Source organism: Diceros bicornis, chromosome 5 (genome assembly GCF_020826845.1).
Source record: "Diceros bicornis minor isolate mBicDic1 chromosome 5, mDicBic1.mat.cur, whole genome shotgun sequence".
NCBI lineage: Eukaryota > Metazoa > Chordata > Mammalia > Perissodactyla > Rhinocerotidae > Diceros > Diceros bicornis.
The window spans coordinates 70856078-70878635 of record NC_080744.1 but is presented as its reverse complement, the minus strand read 5'-3'; the positions used below and the strand labels follow the sequence as shown (position 1 = coordinate 70878635).

General features: G+C 51.6%; 1 protein-coding gene across 3 annotated transcripts in view; it reads right to left on the bottom strand.

The window, feature by feature from the left end:
- ACSBG1 (acyl-CoA synthetase bubblegum family member 1) overlaps positions 1–22558 on the bottom strand; it is a 57229-nt gene that overhangs the window by 11088 nt on the left and 23583 nt on the right. For all 3 annotated transcript variants that reach the window (XM_058542182.1, XM_058542184.1, XM_058542183.1), the window contains 7 exons: positions 11130–11350; positions 10563–10651; positions 10138–10258; positions 2269–2349; positions 2029–2178; positions 1516–1692; positions 540–721 (listed from right to left, as the gene is read on the bottom strand). In XM_058542182.1, coding sequence (XP_058398165.1) covers positions 540–721; positions 1516–1692; positions 2029–2178; positions 2269–2349; positions 10138–10258; positions 10563–10651; positions 11130–11350 — 1021 coding nt within the window. The remainder of the gene's footprint in view (positions 1–539; positions 722–1515; positions 1693–2028; positions 2179–2268; positions 2350–10137; positions 10259–10562; positions 10652–11129; positions 11351–22558) is intronic.

Genomic DNA, 22558 nt, shown 5'->3' with positions numbered 1-22558 from the left:
TTTTCATGTCTGTGTCAATGAAGCTGTAGGTGCACGGACACGTGTACATGTCTCATGAGACGTGATACACTTTCACAGACACAGTAGTAATGAAAAATATTTCTAAATTGGAACAGGCCAGATTTATGCCATTGACCCTCCCACAGCACTGTGTGGGAATTTAGAAAGCAATCAAAAGGCTGTGGGGGAGAGACTCGAGTGGTTAGCAGGTCCCATCACTGTGGCCCCTTCTCTAGCCACCGCTACTGAGGTCAGGAGACTGTGTCAGGAGCCGTGCCCAGAGGTGAATGCCACCTTGGAAGGAGCACGTCAGTCCTCCCACTCAGAACCCAAAGATGGGGTGACTGCCTCCTATGGGATCTGGGAAGAGGACAGGGGCTCAAGCCAAGCCATTGACGGGGCCTCTGCACAGGGATCCCCAGAGCTGACAGGCCAGTGGGGCCAGGACAAGCCTGGCCTATCAGATCCTTAGTTGTATACTGGCATTATGACCCAGCCCCGCTGCCTCCCCAGGCGTCCAGTCCCCCAGCCCTCTCTACCTCCAAGGGCAGGTGAGGTTCTGCTCCAAGGTCACCGACATGGCCCACAGCAGCATCTTGCGCCAGATGAAGCCAGACTGAGCTGCCACCTCCTGGATCCGCTCCATGATCTTCTCCCACACCCGAGGCACCCCCATGTGGGATGTGGGCTCCACCTCCCGCAGCGTGTTCACCAGGCTCCCCTGTTCACCGCCAGAGAGAGACAGGTCTGCTGGTTCAGGGCCAGCGGGGGCCAGGAGGACCCTAGCACCAAAGTCAGCGTGCACATACCTCACAGGCATCCTGCAAACAGATGCTCATACATGTGCATACACACATCTTCACACAACTTGTGTCACATACTGTTGGCTGTGACTCAACAGCCACCCCCTCACTGCCCTTCTTTGCTAACAGAACTCTGATGTTGTTCAGGTATCAGGGTGGCCAGATGCTTTGGAAGTACCTCAGTCCCCTCCCAGTCTGGGGGCAGTGAGTCTTTATTAGTCTCACTCAGACATGATAATCCCATTCCCCTAAGCAGCGGCTGGTCTAGGATTGAACATGTGACACCATTCGGGCCAACGAGATGCAGGGTGCAGGGAAGTCTGCTGGGGGCTTCTGGGACACTTCTCCTCATGGTTAAAATAAGGATCCAAAGAATAAGTGTAGTTTATGAGATTGGATGCAGGGCAGTGCTGTGGCCATCTGTGACCATCTTGTGACCTTACTTTGAGGATGGCCTATCCTTGATGGCATGGTGGACCCTCCGATCTACTCTGACTCCACTTTCCTTTACATAATATCATCCGTTTCCCTTCTTGTTTGGTCATTTGAGTCAGGCTGTGCTAATTGTAGCTGAAAGAATTCTGACTGGTAAGTGCACAGGGAACCTACGCACTCATGAATGCACACACAGGGCCCACAGACACAAGTATTCACTTGGGTATGCCCTTACACACATACGCGGGCACCTACACAGGCAGAGAGGCAGACTGACCTTCAGAGCATCAGGCTCGGCAAAGCAGACCTGGGCCCCCCACTGGATGCCCGTCCACAAGTCATAGATTTGGGCAGCAATGTGGCTGAGGGGCAGGTAGCTGACCACCACCTCCTGTTGGACTTCCGCTGGCTGGATGTCACCGGCCTGGCTGCCGTACCGTGCTGTCCACGTGATCTGGAGGCCAGGCAGATGGGCGCTGGCAGTGTCTACCAGCCAGCCCTGGAAGTGCTCACATCTGTGGCCACTCCGGGGGCTTGGGCTACTTCTTGAGGGATCCCCAGGGTGTTTGCTCTCCTGGACATCTCTGCTGGAAACCCCCAGGGACAGGCCTTCCTCCCCCCGCCCCCACCTCTCCATCTCCCTCTCCTTTGCTGGGCTCAGTCTGAACCACAGATTAATGGGCTGTCCTACTTATCCCAGCTCCCTGAGCTGAGCGGCCAGAAGAACCTCCCCAGGAGCTGTTAGAAAACACTCACAGCCCACCCCCACCCATCTGGGCATTTGTCCTACATTGTCGTGACTCAGCATCACGCCCTTGGGGTTCCCAGTGGTGCCCGATGTATAGACCAGCACGCAGCACTCGTTGGGCTGCTGGGCATTGATGATGGTGTCCAGGGCCTCCTCGGGCACCTCATTCCCCAGCTCCATGAATTCCTCCATCTGTGGCAGGTGGGAGAGAGTGGTCAGTCCAGGTCGGCTAGGCGGGCCTAGAGAGGCCCCATCTGATACCCAGGGCCCTTCTACCCATACCGTGTACACGTTGGCCATCTTCCTTGGAGGAGGTTCTCGATATATCACTACTGCCTTCAGATGTGGCAGATTTTTCCAGATCTGTGTTGACAGGAAAAATAAATGGGGTTTCATCAAAAAAAGAGTCACCTCTTGAGAAGAGCCCCATCTCCAGGTGTTAGTCTACCTGACAGTCACTTTGTGGCAAAGGTCCCTGGGTTCCCCAGCCCTGACCTTTGACCCAGCAGGACACTTGCCACTCTTCATGCAGTTTTCCCATCATGAGAACTTTGAGCAGTAAAGGTGGGATAAGCAGGGGGCAGGAATGACTCTCTAGGAAAGGAAAACCAAGCCACCTGGGCCTGGCTGAACAAACTATGACCTAGCTCCATGACAGAGAACTATGTAACTGTAGAAGACAGAGGTGGAGAGGGAAGGAGGGAGGGAGGGAGAGAGAGGGAGAGAGAGAGAACTCAGTCATCTTACTGAGTTGAGGTGACAGAGGCTAGAGTTCAGGAAAGCTGACGCGGCTGGAATTTGTGGGACAGAATACCAGAGAGGAGAGAACTATGTAGAGAGAGTTCTAGAAACCTCTTTAGGCATCCTCTTAAGTCTTTGGCTGAATACCAATCTGCACGTGCACAGGGTGAAACTCCGTGAAGCTGGAGGAAGAAGAGTGACTGGGGCTAGAAGACAAACAAGAGCGCAGATGGGGCCAGAATTCACGTTTCCATCAGCCAGAATGGAAGGACCTCATGAGGCATTAAGTAGAGACTCCAAAAGGGTCAGAGCTTAGTAGTGGGGTGAAATTAGCCTTAGAGTAAAGGCTACCTAAATCTGCCCTGAAAAGGCTTAAACGCAAGTCTCAAAATGAAGTTCAGAGAAAAGGAAAAAAAACTGGTCATGTAAGAAAAATTTAAAATACTAAGATGCATGAGGAAGCTATTCTGGTTTAAACCTGATTTGGCCTAAATTTGCTTTTAACCAGCGTAGCCTGACTTGCAGCCTGTCAAACGTACATTGCACATCTGCTTTAACTCACTACCCTAAAGTAAAACACGTACTCTTTGAAGATAAAGATGACGCCTCCCTCCCTGTGATGCCAAAACCAGTACAAGTTTCCCTTCCTATAACACCAGTGTCATGTTGCTATGCTGTGTACATGCCAATCTGTATCAAAATGTCTCCTTGAAATCTTGAAAGAATGTACCCTTGTCATGCTTGAAGTATGTCTCTTTGTTCCGAGATGGTATATAACCGTGCAAAAAACCACCCCTTCTCTGCAGTGCTTGCTTTCTTTGTGAAGGCTGCTCTCCTGGGCTATAGTCCTCAGCTTGGCTCAATTAAAACTCTCTTCTGTTCTTTACTATAGATTGATTATTGATTATTTGCATTGACACTGGAGAAAAAAAAAGACCTATGGGAGAATACCAAGATGTCTAACATATATGTAATTGGAGGCCCAGGAAATATTTTTTAAAAATTGAAAACAAGTGTGAGAAATTTCCAAATTTGATTAAAACTATAAATCCACCAATTCAAGACTCTCAATGAACCCCCAGCAGGATACACACAAAGAAAAACCACACCAAGACACAACATAATCAAATTGCTGAAAACTAGTGATAAAGAAAAAAAGTCTTAAAAGCAGCCAGAGAACCAAGATATGCTCTGCGGAGAGGAACAAAGATAAGAAATCACAGACTTCTTGTCAGAAACTATGCAAAGTAGAAAATATTGGAATGTGATCTTTAAAAGGCTGAAAGAAAAAAAGAAACTCTGTCAACCCATAATTTTAAACCAAATAAAAATAGCTTTCAAAAAAATTAAGGCAGGGGCCGGCCCAGTAGCGTAGTGGTTAAGTTCACAGCTCCGCTTCAGTGGCCTGGGGTTCGCAGGTTTGGATCCCAGATGCAGACCAATGCACCGCTTGTCAAGCCATCCTGTGGCGGCGTCCCGTATGAAGTAGAGGAAGATGGGCACGGATGTTAGCCCAGGGCCAATCTTCCTTAGCAAAAAGAGGAGGATTGGCAACAGATGTTAGCTCAGGGCTAATCTTCCTCACAAAAACAAAACAAAACAAAACAAAAATTAAGGCAAAAATAAACATGTTTTCAGACAAAGAGAAGATGAGAGAATGTGTTCCCATCAGTCTTGTAATGTAAAAAATGTTAAAGAAAATTCTTCAGGCAGAAGGAAAATGATATCAGATGAAAACTTGGGTCTGCGTAAAGAAATGAAGAGTGCCAGAAATGGTAAATATGTGGGTAAATATAAAAGACATTTTTCTCTTCTTTAAAAATTTCTTTGAATAATTGTTTAAAACAATGTATTGTAGGGTTTATAACCTGTATAGAAGTAAAATGGATGACAACAGCACAAAGGATGGGAGGAGAGGTGGAAGTATACTGTTGTAAGATTCCTACATTATTTGTAAAGTAGTATAATACTATATTATGATGTTACAATATTATTCGAGAGTAGACTGTGATAAGTTAAAGATGTGTATTGCAAATCCTAGAGCAAGCATTAACATAATAACAAAGAAGGGTGGCAAATAAGCCAGTGGAAATAAAAATGGAATACCAAAAAACTAAACAGAATAAAAACAAAAAACTCAATCCAAAAGAAGTCAGGAAAGAGGGGAAAAGGAACAAAGAACAGATGGGACAAATAGGAAACAGCCGACTGGTAGATTTATGGACAGTTTTGTCAGATTGTATATAAAGGCAAGACCCAACTATATGCTGTCTAACAAGAAACTTGCTTTAAATACAAGGACACAGATAGGTTAAAAGTAAAACAATGCCAAAATACATACCATGCAAACATTAATCATAAGAAATCTGGAGCGGCTATATTAATTTGAGACAAAGGAGCTTTGGAACAAGAACTGCTACCAGAGATAAAGAGGGACATTTCTCAATGATAAAGGGATTAATGTATCAAGAGGACATAAGAATCTAAATAAGTATGTACATAATAGAGCTTCAAAATACATGAAGCAAAAATGGATAGAACTGAAAGGAGAAATAGATAAATCCACAATAATAACTAGAGATTCAACACGCCCTTTCTCAGTATTCGATAGAACAAGTAGACAGAAAATCAATAGGGGTACAAATAACTTAAACAGCATTATAACATGACCAACCAAGGTGACATTATTAACATTTATAGAGCATTCTACCCAACAAGTGCAGAATGCACATTCTTTCAAATATACATGGAACATTCACCAAATATACCATTATTGTGTCTACCACAGCTGTTCTGCACAAACAGGGTGCTTCGGGTAGCAAACAGCGCCAGGTGATAAGAGAAAATTCTTCCTTTGGAAAAGAATCCTAGCTGACGAATTAGAAAACCAATGTTTTTCCATGGCTCCTGAAATAATTCATTCAGGCAAAGATCGTCAATAGAGAAAGGTTGATGGGGAACTTCACAGGGGAGGAGCAGGTGGCCACCACCTGAATCCACTGACGAAACTCAGCATCACTACACAGGGTACCAGCTGACACCCTGTGCCTCTGGAGGCTGTGCAGCACAAAGTACACAGTGCCACCTACGGGGTGTTCTTGCCTACAAATGTTTAATTGGAACTGTATCAAGCCTTTGGATCTAACAGGAAGTACAGAGGTTAGAGGAACAAGTTGAACAACAGCGTGAGGAAGAAGTCAGACAAATCCAGAATGTGGGACATGGTTCAGAATGGCTGACCTAGTTTCCGCAGCATATTGACGGCAGAGGTTCTCACATTTGAACCCGTGTCAGAATCACTCGGAGGCGTGTTAAACAGTGTGCTGGCCCCACACCCTGGGTTTCTGATTCAGTAGGTCTGGGGTGGGGCCTGAGAATGTGCATTTCTAACAAGTTCCCAGGAGACGCTGATGCTGCTGGTCCAGGACCATAGTGGTTTATGCCATGGGAAACGAAAGGTGCGGCTTTGTTCTGAATTAAAAGACACTTAAGGGGCCAGCCTGGTGGCGCAGTGGTTAAGCGCACACGCTCCGCTTTGGCGGCCCGGCATTCGCAGGTTTGTATCCCAGGTGCGCGTCGACGCACCACTTGTCAAGCCATGCTGTGATGGTGTCCCATATAAAGTAGAGCAATAGGGCCACGGATGTTTGGCCCAGTGCCAATCTTCCTCAGCAAAAAGAGGAGGAATGGCAACGCATGTTAGCTTAGGGCTAATCTTCCTCTCTCTCTCACACACACACACACACACACACACACACACACACACGACGCTTAAGAGGCACCGCCACAGGCAGCATGTGGGCCAGGTTTAAATCCTGATTCAAATAAAGCAACTGTAAAAAGATATTGTGAGTATTAGATGATATGAAAGAATTGTTTTACTTGTGTTAGATGTGATAAAGTGTGATTATTTAAGAAAAATTTCTTATACTTTAGAGATTCAAATTGAAATATTCAGGGGATGAAATGATATGACGTCAGAGATTTGACTTCAAATACTTCAGCAAAAAGGGTGAATCAACAAAATGAATGTGATAAAAAAACATTGATGATGATTAAATCTGGATGATCAATACATGAAGGTCCACTAAACTCTTTTATTTTTGTTTTTTTGGAAACTTTCATAATACAAATTTTATTTTAAGTAATTTCCTAGGGTAGACATTTCCTAACTCTGGGGGTCAGTTTCTTCAGTTGTAAAATGGGGCTGGAGGAGGGCATTTGGAATAGATCAACGATCTATGCAGAGGTGGTCAGCTCCCTGAGGTACGTGGCAAAATCTATTGGAGGCCTTTTAAAAGCTCTACTGCCCTCCCCACCCTGGTATTCTGATATGAGAGCCATGTTGAGGAGTGGGTGACTTTCGTGGGTGAGGCTGAGAAGAGCTAACCGTTGTGGACTTGGCAGCTGAGGCCCCTGCCAGCTTAGCTCTCAAGGAAATCTTAAAGCAGCGAGGGCTCAGGCAAAGCTGGCCTAGGGGAACCTGGGTCAGCTCTGGGCTGGGGCTGGAGCCTCTGGGTCTACAAAGCCTCCACACTTGAGGAAAGCAGGGCCCCACTGAGTCCTAGGGCGCCTGGGCAGGCCAGTGACAGGACATCCCTGCTGGCTGGCCACTGTTCTCTAAATACACAGTCCCTTTCTGTTTAGTGAGGGGCCTGAGTGCTTGGGGTGGGGCGGGTGACAAAGGAAGCGCTGAGGACAGCTGGGGCTCACCTTGGTCTCTCAGAGCAATTCATTTTGGGCTGCATAATCCACACCCATATCTCCTTTCTCAGTTTCAAGCATTTATCCAAGTCAGACAGAATGGAGACATTCAGAATAAGAGATTCTGAAATCACAGGGTTCAAAAGGAGACAGAAAAAGACCCCACAAGGAGGAAGACAATCCCTGCGTTGATAAAGTGAGTTTGTTTGATAAACCCTTAATAGTAAAACGAAAGCAGGTCCAAAGCGCTTGGGGTTTTCAAAATAATCCTCAAATGGCATAAAAGAGGGAGCACTCACATGGATTGGAGCCAACCGTCAGTGAGGTCTGGAACCTGTGGGCAGGACCGACTACGTGCTTTGTGGGGCCGAGTGTAGAATGCAAATCTGTGGCCCTTGTTCAAAACTTATTAAGACTGGCAACAGCAGAGCATTAAACCAAGCACAGGGCCCTGCGTGATGCACAGGTCACCCATGAAGCCGGGCCTGCCTGCGGGGTATTGACCCTGGGGTCACTCAGCCGTCTCCCTACCCAGACTCAGTCCCCCTCCTGAGCACCCCACCCCCTCAAGGCGGAGGGTACGCTATGCCTCAGTGGCTGTATTAGGGTGTTCAGAGCAGGCCCCGGCACTTCGTAAGTGCTATATAAATGATGCCCCATGGAGATGCTGCTCCCTCAATTTCTCTCACAAATGGTTCTTATGGTTCCCTCATAAGAACCCAGAATAAAAAGAGACTGAGCTTCCGTCCCTCTACTGCCACTTGTGAGGGATGGGGGTACGCCCTACTTCACCTCTCTGGCCCTGTTTCCTCGCCTGTAAGGTGGGGACCCGTCTCTCAGGCCTGCAGTGATGTCTGCAGGCACTAGGTGGAGCCAGCACTCCATGAACAGCACCCCGTTACTGTTATTACTACCCAGCTGCGGGGCCGCCTGTCTGACACCTTCCTTTTCTCCTTTGGGTCTGTTTCTTCGTGTGTGAAATGCAGAGAGGGTGGGCATTGGATGAGACTCCTTTCCCAGTCCCTCTGAGCTCCAAAAGCTCCCTAAGTTTTAAAAAGAGCCCCTTTCTTTCTTCTCCTGTGAGTCAAGACTTTAACAACATAATAATTTAAAAGCACTTATACGGTACTGCAACGGGTTGAATTCTGTCCCCCAAAAAGATATGTTGAAGTCCTAACCCTCAGTACCTTAGATTGTGACCTTATTCGGAAATAGGGTCTTTACAGAGGAAATCAAGTTTCAGAGAGGTCCTCAGGGTGGGCCCTAATCCAATATGACTGGTGTCCTTATAAACGGGATGTTTGGCCACAGAAAAATGCACAGAGGGAAGATGACATGAAGACACACAGGGAGAAAGCCATGTGAAGAGGAAGGTAGAGGTGGAGGTGTTGCAGCTATAAGCCAAAGAATGCCAAGGACTGTCAGTAACCCACCAGAAGCCACCAGTTTGTGGTACTTTGTCAGGGCAGCCTTAGCAAACTAATACAGGAGCCCACCAAGAGCCAGGTACGTGCCTAAGAATTACCTCTAACAGCTCCTGGGGTGGCTGCTGTCACCATCAGCATCCTCCACAAGGCCATGCAGGATTTGAGCTCGGGCAGTCCAGCCCCAGAATCTGTGTGTCTGACCACTGCCCTAGGCCACCTCTCGGCTTAGACCCTGTCAAGAGGTATTTGTGCTCTCGCCTGGGCAGCTCTGAGGTTTTCCCAGCGCTTCTCTTTATTTCGCTGTGAACCAGCCGTTCTTGGCCTGGGCTGCTCCCGGCCTCACTCAGGGAACTATCTTAAAACATACTCTGATTTGGGGATGCCCTCTAAGTGGTCCTGCCTCGGGGGTCTGAGCTGTGGCCTGGGCCTGCCCCAGTCGAGATGAGGGAAGGCGCGTGCTCTGGCCCTTCTGGGGATCCACTTCCCACAGTTCTGGAAGGTTGGAGACCACTTCTCCCACCTTCAGGTACCGGGGGAGCTGAGGCTCAGGTGACATCCCCAGACCCAGAGCCAAGCCAACAAGTCAATCCCAGAGGCCTCCTCTGGGACACAGGGAGCGTCTCACAGGCTGCCGAGTGCAGCCGGGGCACAGAGGTGTCCCCAGGCCACCACATGCCAATGAGGTGCATGTGGGGACAGAGCCAGTCAATGACAGGTCTAAAATGAATCAGGAGGCATCATCAATGTCCTAGAAAAGACCCAGCTGGCTCAAGAGCTCCTGCTATGCCCCTCTTGTCTTTAGAAAACTCTGCAGCACTTGCTCTGGCTTGGCCCAACCCCCACCCTGTGGCTGCCCCCACCCGCACTCCCCACTGAGAGTCAGAGTTGAGTGCTCAAGGTGTCAGAGCCCTGAGCCACACTTGGTGCACACAACCCTTCCCCCGGCCGTGGACCCAGCACCCTCACTGGAGATCCTGCCCTGAAGGGAAGGCCCTGGGAGGAAGTAGGCTGGCTGGGAGTCCTAGCTCAAGGCCCTATCATCTACTTCTTGGGTGACTTAGGGCATGTCCCTGGGGCTTTCTGGGCCTCAGTCTTCTGACCTGGCAAATGGGTAGATAGCCATTGCCCTGCCTTTCTCTATATGTGCATGTGTGTGGGGGCTGCTGTTGAGGATGAGGGAGGACACTGGAAGGGAGAGTGGAAAAGTCCTTTGTAAGCTAGAGGTCCACGAGGACACCCAGCCTCTGACCCTCATGCCTGCTGCCCCTTTCCCCCAAACCTTCAGGATCTTTTCCAGCTGCTTCTGCTCGTCGACCATGATGACGTTGGCACAGCAGTCATGAGCGATGTACTGGCAGGCCTCAGGGGAGCTGGTTGTGTAGATACCGGTGACAATGCCACTGCAGAAGACCCGGGAGGATTCTCGTCTGGGCAGGTGCAGAGGGCCTCCCCCTCAGCCCAGTCCCCTGCCTGATCCACCCACAGCCAGCCCCAGAAAGCTCCCAGACCTGGACAGGCAGGGCTCCCACACCAGCTTAGCACAGCCTTCGCAGGCAGAGAATGGGCCAAAGTTGGGTCTGAAGAGGGCCCCAGCGAAGAGGTGGGATGTTGGGGGCGGGGCTCTAAAAAGCGATAATGACCCTCTCTCCACTCTCTGCCCACCTCCAACCCACTGGAGACTCTGCCCCTACCCCAGCCACTCACCCTGCAAATACTGTGCCCACCGCCGAGAAGAACCACTCCGGGGAGTTGAAGCCGAGGATGGCCACGCTGTGGGCCCGCTCCAGGCCGAGCTCCAGGCCAAAGGCAGACAGGCAGGTCAGCCGGGCAGGGAAGGGGGCCTCTCATTCCCATCAAGCCCCCTTCCAGACCGCAGGGGACCCTGCAGGCCCATCTCAGGGACCACCCTCCAGGGGTCCGCCCAGTCAGAGAATGCCCCAGGGGATCAGTCACTCAACAGCCCTTGCTGCCCCTCCCAGGGCCTTCCCAGGGAGTCTCTCTGCCCAGCACACCAGCCTTCCCGGGCCACCTAAAATGTGATCACAGGTGAAAAGCTCGTATCAAGTGCCTGCACGTGGTAAGGGCTCAGTCAATGTAAAACCAGGGCCCAGCACACACCGTTAGCACGATAAATGGTAGTGGTTTTTACAGTTGTCATTTCTAAGGGCTGGCCTGGGGTGGGTGTGGGGGTCAGGGAGGAGGCCTGTGAGGGCCCAGAGCTGGAAGGCAGGCCTGGGGGGGAGAAAGGCCGCGCCGTGAGGGGTCCCTCACCTTCAGGAAGCCCTTGGCAGCTTTGCGGGCAAGCAGGTAGTACTGGAAATAGGAGATGTACTCCCACGTGCCCTGGCGCTTGAAGCCCAGAGCGCTGAGGTCCCTGTACTTGTCCAGGGCATTGTAGAACATCTGATGCACGGTGTAGGGAGGCTGTGCGAAGCTGGGGTCCATGCGCAGGCGCACCCGCCCGTCAGCCCGAGTCGTCCACAGTGTCTCCTCTGCAGGGTAGGGGAGACCACAGCTTGGATCATGCCGGCCTGAGTTGTCCCTAGGGAACCCCTGGTCCTCCCCTTGGCAGAGCTCCCAGCCCCCCGGTCCCAAAGATGCCTTAGGCACTGGGCCACGGGGGCTGGTGGACAAGCCGGGGCCTGGGGTAGGCAGGAGGCCGCATGGAGGAGGAGGTCTGATGGCCTTGAAGGATGGGCAAGGCTTTAGGGATGCAACAAGGAAGAGGAGTGCGAATAGTTGGAGGAGAGATGGAGGCCTTGGGGACAATGAGGAGCCTGGACCTTTTGCTGCCTTCATAACAGCTGGAATTTGCCCCCTGAGGCTGGGCAGTGGGTAGTGGAGTTTGGGCTGCCTCAGAAGAGCAGGATTGGGGCTGGCCCAGCGGCTTAGCGGTTAAGTGCGCGTGTTCCGCTGCTGGCGGCCAGGGTTCGGATCCCGGGTGCGCACCGACGCACCGCTTCTCTGGCCGTGCTGAGGCCGCGTCCCACATACAGCAACTAGAAGGATGTGCAGCTATGACATACAACTATCTACTGGGGCTTTGGGGAGGAAAAGGGGAAAAAAAAGGAGGAGGATTGGCAATAGATGTTAGCTCAGGGCCAGTCTTCCTCAGCAAAAAGAGGAGGATTGGCATGGATGTTAGCTCAGGGCTGATCTTCCTCACAAAAAAAAAAAAAAGAAGAGCAGGGTTGTCAGATCTCAAGGTGCCCTCGGGTTTGCCACTGTTCCTCTGCCTCCTAAGAATGGGTTGGGGACAGACCCAACTGGACAGAAAGTCAAAGCATCAAGGATAGCAACCCTCCCAAGGGGCTAGAGGAGACGGAAAACCAGCAAGCTCTGATCACCAGCCTGAAAAGTTTCCCTGTCCCAGGAGACAGTAAAGCAGTCTTTGCTCATTCCTGCCGAGTGTCAGGCCCCATGCTGAATCCCTCACACAGGGGTCTCATCTATCTTCGCAACTTGGGTCTGGTAGCCCCATTTTACAGATGGCGCAGCTGCAGCTCAGAAAGATGCAATCATTCCCCCGAGGTCACATAGCAGGAAAGGTTTGCCTGATGCCACTGCTCACTCTTGAGACACTGTCCCGGGGCATCGCTCACCCTTTAAGCTTACTTTGTGTGTGTGGTAGGCAGGAACAGAGATTTACCATCTTAGTGTGTGAGATTTTTGGCAAGCCATTTAACCTCTGAGTCTGTTTTCTCAGGGGAAAGGTGAGGATTCAGTTCTCAGAGATGATATGATGGTCAAAAAAATGGTGTATGTGCAAGAGTCTTGGCATATAGTTGGTGCTCAATAAATGCATACTTTTGTTCTTCCTCCTGGAGGAACTGGAGAATCCAAGTTCTCCAAATTCTTTGCAAAGGAGGCTTGGATGGGCTGTCCAGATCTTTTGTCCTCGGGGCCTCCTTTCCCTGGGGCCAGGGTGGTCATTCTAAGAAGATGAGTGGAAGCGGGAGTGAGGGCTGACTAGGATGACTGGGGCTGCTCTGCCGCCTGCTGGCCGGACCCACACTGAGATGGAGAGGCCCCATCTCGTCGGATGTCCATCTTGAGGTGACAGCAACAGGGTGCCCTGTGTCTGGCCCTTCCCTGAGGCAGGCAGATGGACTGGATGACCTTGTCCTTCCCTGTCAACACTCTTAGGGTAAGTGTGGACCCCAAGGTTGGCAGAAAGAGGTAAAGATCCTGGGGCTGAGACAAGAGAGATGGCCTTCCTCCCGTGGGGGCCGGGAATGAGGAACGAGGGATCATACTCAGGCCCTAACAGGAGAAGGGAATATGTGAGGCAGGGGCGTGGCAGCCTTTGGGAATGCAGGCTGGGGCAGAGAGAAGGTCACTCAGCACAGGCCCTGTGTATTGGCAGAGGTCAAGACCATGCTGGCTGCATCCACCACATCCCCTGCCACCTCCCCAGACTGAGGCCCCGCCAACAGCCACTGCTAGAGCCCAGTGCCCTCAGGTAGAAGCATGAGCCAAGGGCCGCTGAGGGCCCCCCTCCAATCATTCCTCAGACTTCTCCAAGCCCTGTCCCTGTATCCTGGGACCCCAGCCTGGCAGACCCTAGTCATCAGCCTCTTCAGAGTCTCCAACCTCTGCACTTTGTGAAAGTCCATGTGCACGAGTAGACAGGGCAAAGATGACAGCCTGTGCAGTCAGGTCAACCTGGGTTCAAATCCTGTTCTGCCACACTCCGCTGTGTGACCTGGCAAGTCACCCTCCTCCCAGCTCCGTTTTAACCATCTTAAAGTGCGACGGGTTGGCAAGGATGTGGAGAGACTGCAGCCTGCATACGGTGTTGGTGGGAATGCAAAATGGCACAGCCACTTTGGAAAACAGTTTAGCAGTTTCCCAAAAAGTTAAACATAAATCTACTGTACGGCCCAGCAATTCCACTCTGAGGTATCTACCCAAGAGAAATGAAAATGCACATCCCAACACAGAGTTGCTCACGAATGCTCATGGTGGCATTATTTATCATAGCCAAAAAGTAGACACAACCAAATATCCATCAAATGGGGAATGAAAAACAAAATGTGGTATATCCATATGCTGGAATACTCTGCAGCTCTAAAAAGGAACCAAGTGCTGATACACGCTACAACATGGATGAAACTCAAAAACACGGTCCGTGAAAGAAGCCAGAAGCAAAGGACCACCTATTGTCTGATTCCATTTATAAGCAATGCCCAGAAAAGGCAAGAACGATAGAAAGCAGATTAGTGGTTGCCTGGGCCTGGGGTGGGAATGGAGAGTGCCCACAGATGGGCACTAAGGATCTTTATGGGGTGACGGAAATGTTCTAAAATTGCATTGTGGTGACGTATGTGCAACTATAAATTTGCTAAAAATCATTGAATCATACACTTAAAATGGGTAAATTTGATGGCATATAAATTATACCTCAATAAAACTGCTAAAAAAAAAAAAAAATGGGAGGACGGACGCTGACCTCCCAAACAGGTGTGAGGATTCCGTGAGACAGCCCAGCCAAGAGACACAGCTCGGCAGCTGGTAGCTCTCTTCCCTTCCCTGGCACAGGCTTCTGGTGCTCAGACCAGAAAAGGTGGGCTTTTCCTGTGGGTGCTTCTAGAGGCTCATGCTCCCCTGCATTTACCTGTTCACCTGGGTCGCCAAGAGAATCAGAGATAAGTCTTACGATCTGTTGCTAAAGCTTCCCTCAGCCAAAAGTTTTCACTTTAACATTTACAATCTTCTTTTAAAATCACAAAACAATACACACTTGTTCTGAGAAATACAAGACAAGTTAGAAGGATATGATATAAAAAGTCACAGGCCCTCTTTCATTCTACCTTTTTAGGTAAATCTAGTGTGTCTGTGTCATGCTTATACAGATATACATACAAGGAGTTAAGTTTTATTTTGTTGGTGTTGCTGCTGTTGCTTTTTATCCAAGGGAAAAAACAAAGGATCCTGTTACTATTATATTAATCAAGGGTAGCAAACGCAAAATGCCCATAGGAGCCAGGTGGGTAACGTATCAGCATCATAATAAATAATGCATAATAATAAATAATAAATGAGTAAAGTGCCTCAGGGTTTGCCTGTGAAACATGGAGGCACAGTCTTCATTTCTACAAAGAAATAGACTCCCTCTCATTTTCCTTGGGGCACATGGCTCTTCTAGTCCACCTTTTGTTCCTCTGCTTTTGATAAAGACAAGGAACAGTGCAATATTTCCCTAAGGAAAACTACACTACAAGAACAGTGATAACTGTGCTGACCCAGCCTCAGCGTCAGGGAGGCAACAGGGAGTAGGGGGACGGTGAGGGCTGGAGAGCACATGCCTCCTATAAAGGGGGTGGCCGCTCCTTAGCTCTAGGCTTTGGTGTGCAGTAGGAATGGAGACCAAGAGTCACCTGAAAACTGGGTGTTTATGTATAATTACCTGATTTTTAAATGTTTGTAAGCAAATTTATAATCACTTGGCTTTTAAATGTTGGCTCACGCTTAAAAAAATTATGTGGACCAAATCAAACATAGCCATTAGCCAAACTATCCATCTTTAACTTTTGTGACATTAATATGTCTCTCTTATTGTGTGTGTGGCTGCATAAAACTCTGCTGTTTGACCGTATCATAATTTACTCAACCAGTTGCCCGTTGAAAGATGTTCAGATGATTTCCAGCTTTCTGCTTTTGTCCTAGTCTTTCCAAAGGGTAGATTTCCAGAAGTGGGTTTACTGGATCAGAAGAAAAAAGCATTTAAAAATTTGATGGACATTTTGGACACAGTTCCTTCATCTAATTTCTTCTCTCCCAATTAGCTACATGGTTCTGACTTTTTCCGGTGTTCATCTTTTATCTCATGGTGCCTATGCTTTTATGTTAAGTCATCTCATATCCTTCTTCGAAGGAGGAAAGAGGGAATGGAAAAGAGAAGGACAGGCAGTTGGTCTGTGAGTTTATTCTCCTCTCAGCCCAGCCGTTTTGTGACAGGGATGAGAGCCTGGCCCCTGGAGGACCCCACACCCTTTGGGAAGGGTGACGAGGCCCACTGGCCAGCAGCACGGCCCTGGTCGGGCCCTTTACATTCCCTCCACAGGCTCAGCTGGGCCAGCTGGACCTGTATGAGCCCCTAGACCAGCCAGAAGAGAAGACTCTGCTGGGAAAGCGGCCTGCCCGCTGCCCTGCCAGAGGCCCAATCATTCTCCTCCCCATGAAGGAATTGAAATGGTCACAGCTCCTGTTTACTGATGACCCGCCTTGTGCCAAGTGGGCTATATGCCATCTCATGTTATGCCCACAACCTTCTGCATTACATCATAGCTAACCCTATAAGAGTGAAAAAGGCTAAGTAACGGCGGGCAGAGCTGCGATTCCAACCCATAGCCTGACTCCCAAATCCGCACTGTTCCAGTCGGCCATGCTGCCTCTCACAGTGGGGCTCTAGGCGGACTCCAGCACCCACAGCTCCTCTGGGAGAGGACCATCATGCCTCCAGCCCGAGTCCTATGCTGGGGCTCAGACTGAGTGAGCTTGGGCAGCTGTGACCTCCGGCCACTGCCTCTTCCCACATTCCAGTGGCTCTCAGAGCAACCCTTCTGAACTCAGATCTGCCCTGTTCAAAAGCCTCCCATGACTCCCACTGACCACAGGGTGATGTTCACATTGTGGCCTCTGAGGAAGGCCCTCCCCAACCTCCCCCAACCTCAATCCACACCCTTCCTTCCAGCCAACCTGACCTGTTCCTGGTTCCCTTCTTTCCCTACCTCTGTGTCTTCACCCAAGCTGTGACTCTGCCTAGAATGCCCTTCCCTCCATCAAACATCCCACTCCCCCGCACTTCAAGCCCAAGTGCCACCCCCTCACAGAAGACTTTGGTGCCCAAGCCTCACCGCGGGTCGAGCCATGGTTGGGTCTGCCTCTCCCATGAGGCTGGAGGCTCTTGAAGGCAGGCCTGCCTCCTCCCTGGGTCCTGAGTGCAAAAGCCTGGCCTGGAGCAGAGGTCAGGGGGCCTTTGGGGAAGAATGAGTTAGCCTCTGTCCCATTCCAATCCCAGGAGGGCTGGACTGAATGACTGTGTGTTTAGGGGCCCCAGGACTTTGCCTCTCTCCCCTCCTCTTTGGTCCCCAAGATGGCTTGATGATGATACAGGACATGTTGTGGTCCAAGTATGGAGAGAGACTGGCCCACAGAGCAGGTGCCTGCCCAAGCAAGCCATGCCAGGCTAACCCCCCACTGCATGCCTGAGAGCCCCAGGGAGGGAATGGCGAGGCCCTGCCCTGCTCAGTGTCCTTCTGGCCTGAGTCCACTACAGCTCGGTGGCCTCAGGCTCTGGTGCCAGCTGCCAAGCCCACCCTTGTGCTTGGGGGCTGAGAGAAGGGAGGAGAGACACATCCAGTATGGGCGCCTCATCCTCTCTCTCGTCTCCTGTCCAGGTATTCCCACCTCTGGTCCTTTGCTCACACTGTTCCCTGTCCCAATTTCATCTCTGTCAGAGTGGGAGACTCTGGACTACGAGTTAGAAGACCTGGCTCCAGTTTTAGCTATCAGCAAGGTGGGCAGAGCAGTCAGAAGGGCTCCCGTGCTCACGAAGACTTGGCCTTGGACTTTGGCTTTGCTCCCCGGGCCACAAGAGACCAGATCTCCAAGCCCCGGACAGGGGCCATGAGATCACGGTGCAGGACACTGTCGGACAGGGGCCATGAGGTCACGGCGCAGGACACTGTCCGGTAGGAGCGCTCCTTGTGGGTGGTGACTGATACACTTTGAGCCTCTCTCTTGCAGAGTTTGAAGGCGACTTGCAGCGATCAGGACAGACACACTGAGATAACACGGTGGTAGAAGGCGCAGCATAGTGCGGGGAGTGGAGAGAAGCAGGTGGCAGCGGCAGGGGCTGAGTTTGAGCGATGGCAGTTGTCACCAGGGTAGGGAACCATGGAGGTAGGTCTATTTCCATTCCCACTGGCCACTTTCTAAGCTTCTCTTCTTCCCTGCCTGTCCTCACGGTAACCCCCATTGACAGAAGCCTTCTGGACTCACCTACCAGCCTACCTTCCTACCTACCTGGGTTTCTCCTAAAATGAGAACAAGTGGAGCAGCAAAGATGTAACCAGATAAACAGACAACATCCTCTTGGCAAAAGTGCTGTGTAATGCGGGAGTGTGGACTGGTACAACCTTCCCTGGGGCAATTTAGCAATAGATATCAAAGGGCTTAAAAAAGGAGCAACCTTTGACCCAGCAATCACACTTTGAGGAAAGCAATCAGACACACAGAGCGAGAACACGGAGACAGATGACTTTACAGCTCTGCTTCTATTGGCAAAGTCACTGGAAACAACTCAATGTCCAATAGGTCACATTCATTAGGGTATAGCCAGATCAGGGATTCCTAGGCAGTCATTAAAGTATTTAAAGAAGGTTTAATGACACTAGGAAATGCTCACAGTATAACATCAAGTGAAAAAAGGAGCAAGTGAAAGTGCACATTAAATGCATAGACAGAACTGAAAAGATGTTCGTGAACAGAGTATTGTTAAAAGGCTTAGCACATTGTGGGTGCTCAGGAAATCTCTCTTCATCCTTTCTGACTAGACTCTGAGCTTCTGGTGCAAGCATTGGACTTGCAAGAAATGTTTGCCAAAAGAATAAACAAAACTAAGCACGTGCTGCCCATCACGGGTACAGACTGAGGCCCCAGCCAGAGGGGCATCCTTGAGAACTGGGAGCAGGGAATTCCCACGCATAGTGCGTCAGAGGGAGAGGGCCCCTTTACACATGAGGAAGCTGAGTCCCAGGGGGGCAGGGATGGCCAAGATCACAGCAAGTTAGGGGCAGAGTTGGGACAAGACCTGTTAGTCCTGGCAGCTGCATTGCACCCAGTGGCTCCGGGCCTGGTCAGTGAATGAGGTGCAGGCTCGGGGGTCCACAGTCTGTTCCCCTGGGGATGGTGTTAAGTTTGGAGGAGAGTGGTGCCTGAGGGCCCTGACCTTCTACCACACGGCGGGCTGCTTAGAACCAAGCAGGAGGGAGGGATCATGAACGGGCCCAGGTCTGCTGTGGGCACCTCTCAGCCTGCTGCCCTGGGGGTGGTTCCCTGAGGGAGAGCAGAGACGTGAGAAATCAGGATGAGTTGCAAGCCTCTTCAAGTTGTCCCCAATCCCCACCTCAAAGCTCAACAGAGACACAGATCCATCCCACGCCTGACCAAGCCTGCTGCTGCAGGAACAGCCAAGAACACAGCCAGGACCCAGTCAAGGTCCCTGTCACCCAGTAAGGCACCCAAGATCCCAGCCAGACATGACTCCAAAAGGCAACCCATGATTAGATCTACGATTAGATCTATGGAGAACCCAGCCAGCAAGCGGCCTGCAGCCAACGTGTGTGCGCGCGCGCGCGCGCGCGCGTGCACACACACACGGCCAAGAGAACGTCAGCTGAGCTCCGGGGGTGGGCTTTCCCAAGGCCCTGCTTGCACTTTCTGACGCCTCCTCCTCTCTCTCACGTTGCTGCTCGTCTTGGCCTGACCCTGGCCTGTGTCTTATCAATTGCCCATTATGCTGGGGGTGGCTGGGTAGGCAGGGAGCTGTGTTCTCTGGGTCTCTGGAATAAAGGCATCTAAACAGCAGAGGAAGTCACTCTCAATTAGGGAAGGAGAAAGACACGAGAGCCGAGGCCCCGGAGTGTTTTCTGCAGTTTGTGGGAACGGCCTAGTAACGAAGCTGATTATGCAGATGGAGGACACACTGGTCCTGGGGCAAAGGTGGTTCTCAGGCCTGGGACAGGTCCCTTGCCAAGAACGCTCCTTCAGGCCACTGGACCCCGCAGCCCCTGCCGCAAAGACCAGCCTGAGACTAGCCCCACGAGGGTCCCTCTCTTCATAGAGGGACACTTTGCTGAGGGCCTCGGGTACTTGCTCAGCCCATGCCAGGCACTCGTGGGAAGTATGTAAGAGGATGATGCCTCAGGACACGATGAAAGATAAGGACAAGACCTGCTCGGGAACAGTTTGTCAAGACCTTGGCAAAGCAGTACAGAATGTAACTGCTAGAAGGCTGGTGATTGCAGCTCCACTGTGCCCGAGGCCTCCTGGCAGGCCAGGGAGGAGCCCCTGCTGCTATCGGCCACTCACCAGCCTTCTCGTCCAAGGGTCAGGAGGTCTGCGTTCTGGCCACTAAACAGAGTAACCCTGGGCAGACACCTGCCCTCCCCAGGCCTTGGTTTCCCCATCTGAATTATGAATGAGCCCTGGAGGCGACAGCTGGGCAGCAGACACCCAAGCAGGAAGAATGTTCCAGGCAGGGGCTGCGTGGGTGCCTTGGCCCCTGTGGCCCCTGCCTGAGACCCAGCAATGCCTGTAGTCACTACCGGCCTTGATGGGGGTGCCGTCTGACCTCTGCATCCCACTGCTTGCACTTCCTTCCCAGCTGCCTGAGGCTGTTTCCATGTTATTTTGGGCATTTGCCCAGCCTCTGACCCCTCCCTTGCACATATACCTGGTCAGCACCCTGGGGACAGACCTGGGCAACTCTGGGCCTGGACGTAGCACCTAATACACACTTGTGACATGACAGAACTGGACATTTTGATAAGGAAAATCTTTCTACAAGGGTCCCCAGAAGCTCCACTTTTTTTGGCCAGTGGGGCCAGGGTCACCACCTGTTCCCATTTCTCAGATGAGGAGCCACCTACTCTAATTTCCTCTGACCTCTGGCAAGACTTTCTTGCCTTCCCCTCCCCCTGCTCCCATCGAAGGCTGAAGTGACAGCGGGTCCTCTGCCTCCCACTGTTCTAGGGCCTCTCCCTACTCCCCAGCCTCAGGCTGCGAGCTCCCTGAGGACAAGAGTCATATCTGTCTCCTTTCTGGCTCCCCAGGTCACGGCTCCAGCTGAAACACCACCCATGCCCTTGAAACATTTGGGAAGGGTGGGAGTGAGGGACAGAAGGAGGCCCAGTGCATCGCTTGATGCGTCAAGGGCCTCACGGGGCTGGAGACCAAGCTGGCCTGAGTGCTCAGCCTCCCAGCATCCTCAAAGCTCCCCAGTGGGTGTGCAGGTTTCCTAGCCCAGGCCAGCCCCTCCACCAGCCCCATCCCCAGCAGCTGCTCCTGCTGGATCCCCTCCCCTTCCCTGCGGTCTTGATGTTGCCCTGCTCTAGCTGGGGTTCATGCTTAACCTAGAAAGGGCTAGAAAGGAAAGTGTCTCCAGGGCCGGGCACAAGGCTGCCTTTGTGTGGAGGTCAGATCCGGCAGCTCTGTGGCCCAGCTCAGTGGGGCTCCTCCCTGGGGGTACAGCCATCTGGGCAGCTTGGAACCCAGCCTGGGGACCAGAGCTCGAGGACCCTCAAGCTTCTTGGGATCTCAAGGAGACCCAGGTGAACTGTGTTCCCTGAAGGTAAGACTGCAAGAGCTTCCCAGAGGGGCTGCCAGCTTGACAGTCACCTGGAGGGGAGGCAGGGGCTGGCCAGGCCTGGAGTGGACCGCACTGCTATCTTGGCTCCAGACAGGCAGTGTGGCCATTTAAGTGCTTACTAGCCATGTGACTCTGAGAAAAATCGCTGAACCTCTCTGAGCTTGGTTTCCTCTATCACATGGGCGTGATAAAAGTACCTACCCCACTGCCGCTATGAAGAGAAATGAAAGAATACAAGTCAATCCCTTAGCACAGAGCCTAGCACATGGTGAATCTTCAATAACAGTTTGCTCTTGTTATTAAGGGGGCAGCTGTGTGGGGAAGAAGGATTTAACACCTCTCATAATCCCCAAGTTTCTCCCTTCCCAACAGTCTTCAATAGAGATAGTTGCCTTTTCTCAATCTTATGGAAAGTGCTTTGTGAAAGGGCAGCTTCAAGACTCCCTCCCAGCTGCGGTCGCTCCAGCCTCCTCCCCGACGTGGAGTCTGGAGCCCGCGCTGCAGGACCTGCCGGGGAGCCGTGGAGGCTGGCATGCGGTGGGCACTCGATGCCTGCTGAATCTAGATCTCACTGCGGCTGCATCCCATAGCCTGCCACTCCACCCCCAGGGACCCTGAGGGGCACATGAGAGGGGGCTGGGCAGAGCATGACCCCCACTCCAGGCCTGTGGAAGCCAATGAGGCCTGTTTGGCTCTGCTCTGGGCAGTCCCTGGGTCCCTTAGGGCATCTGTTCTGGGTGCCTGCTGAGAGCAATGGTGCCAGGAGCGCCTTTAGCCCTCCCAGACTGTCCCTTCCTTCTTATAACCAGCCCCAGATGCTGAGCTCCCAAGGGCAGACCTCTCAGCTCAGGCCCAGGCCCAGGCCCAGGGCAGGCTTGAGATCTGAGGCCAGCTAGAGGTCCTCCTCATCCAGGAAGCCCACCTTGATCACCCAGTTCCCAGGTAGCAGGCCTTCCTTCCTCAGCCTATCTGTGCCTTCACACAGGGCCTGTCTGCCCTCAGACTAGGAGGTCTTTGAGGGCAGGAAATGTGGCTTGTCCATCTCAGTATCCCCAGCAACCTGGCTCTCACATGAGATGGAGGGTCCTGGCACACGCCCAGCCTGGCTGTCCCCACCAGCTACCCAAAGTCCTGATAAACCAGAATGGCCTTGCTGCCTCCCCTGTGCTTGCCTATCCGTCCCCCCTCCCCTTTAAATCCAATGCTCCCGTTGCCCCCCGCCGGGCCTGCCTGCTCAGATGGCCCCGCTCCAGCCCCCTCTGATGGGACCCTCTCTGGGATTCCCTACTCATTTGTTGAAAACGTGTCTATTCTGTGTGCCCCA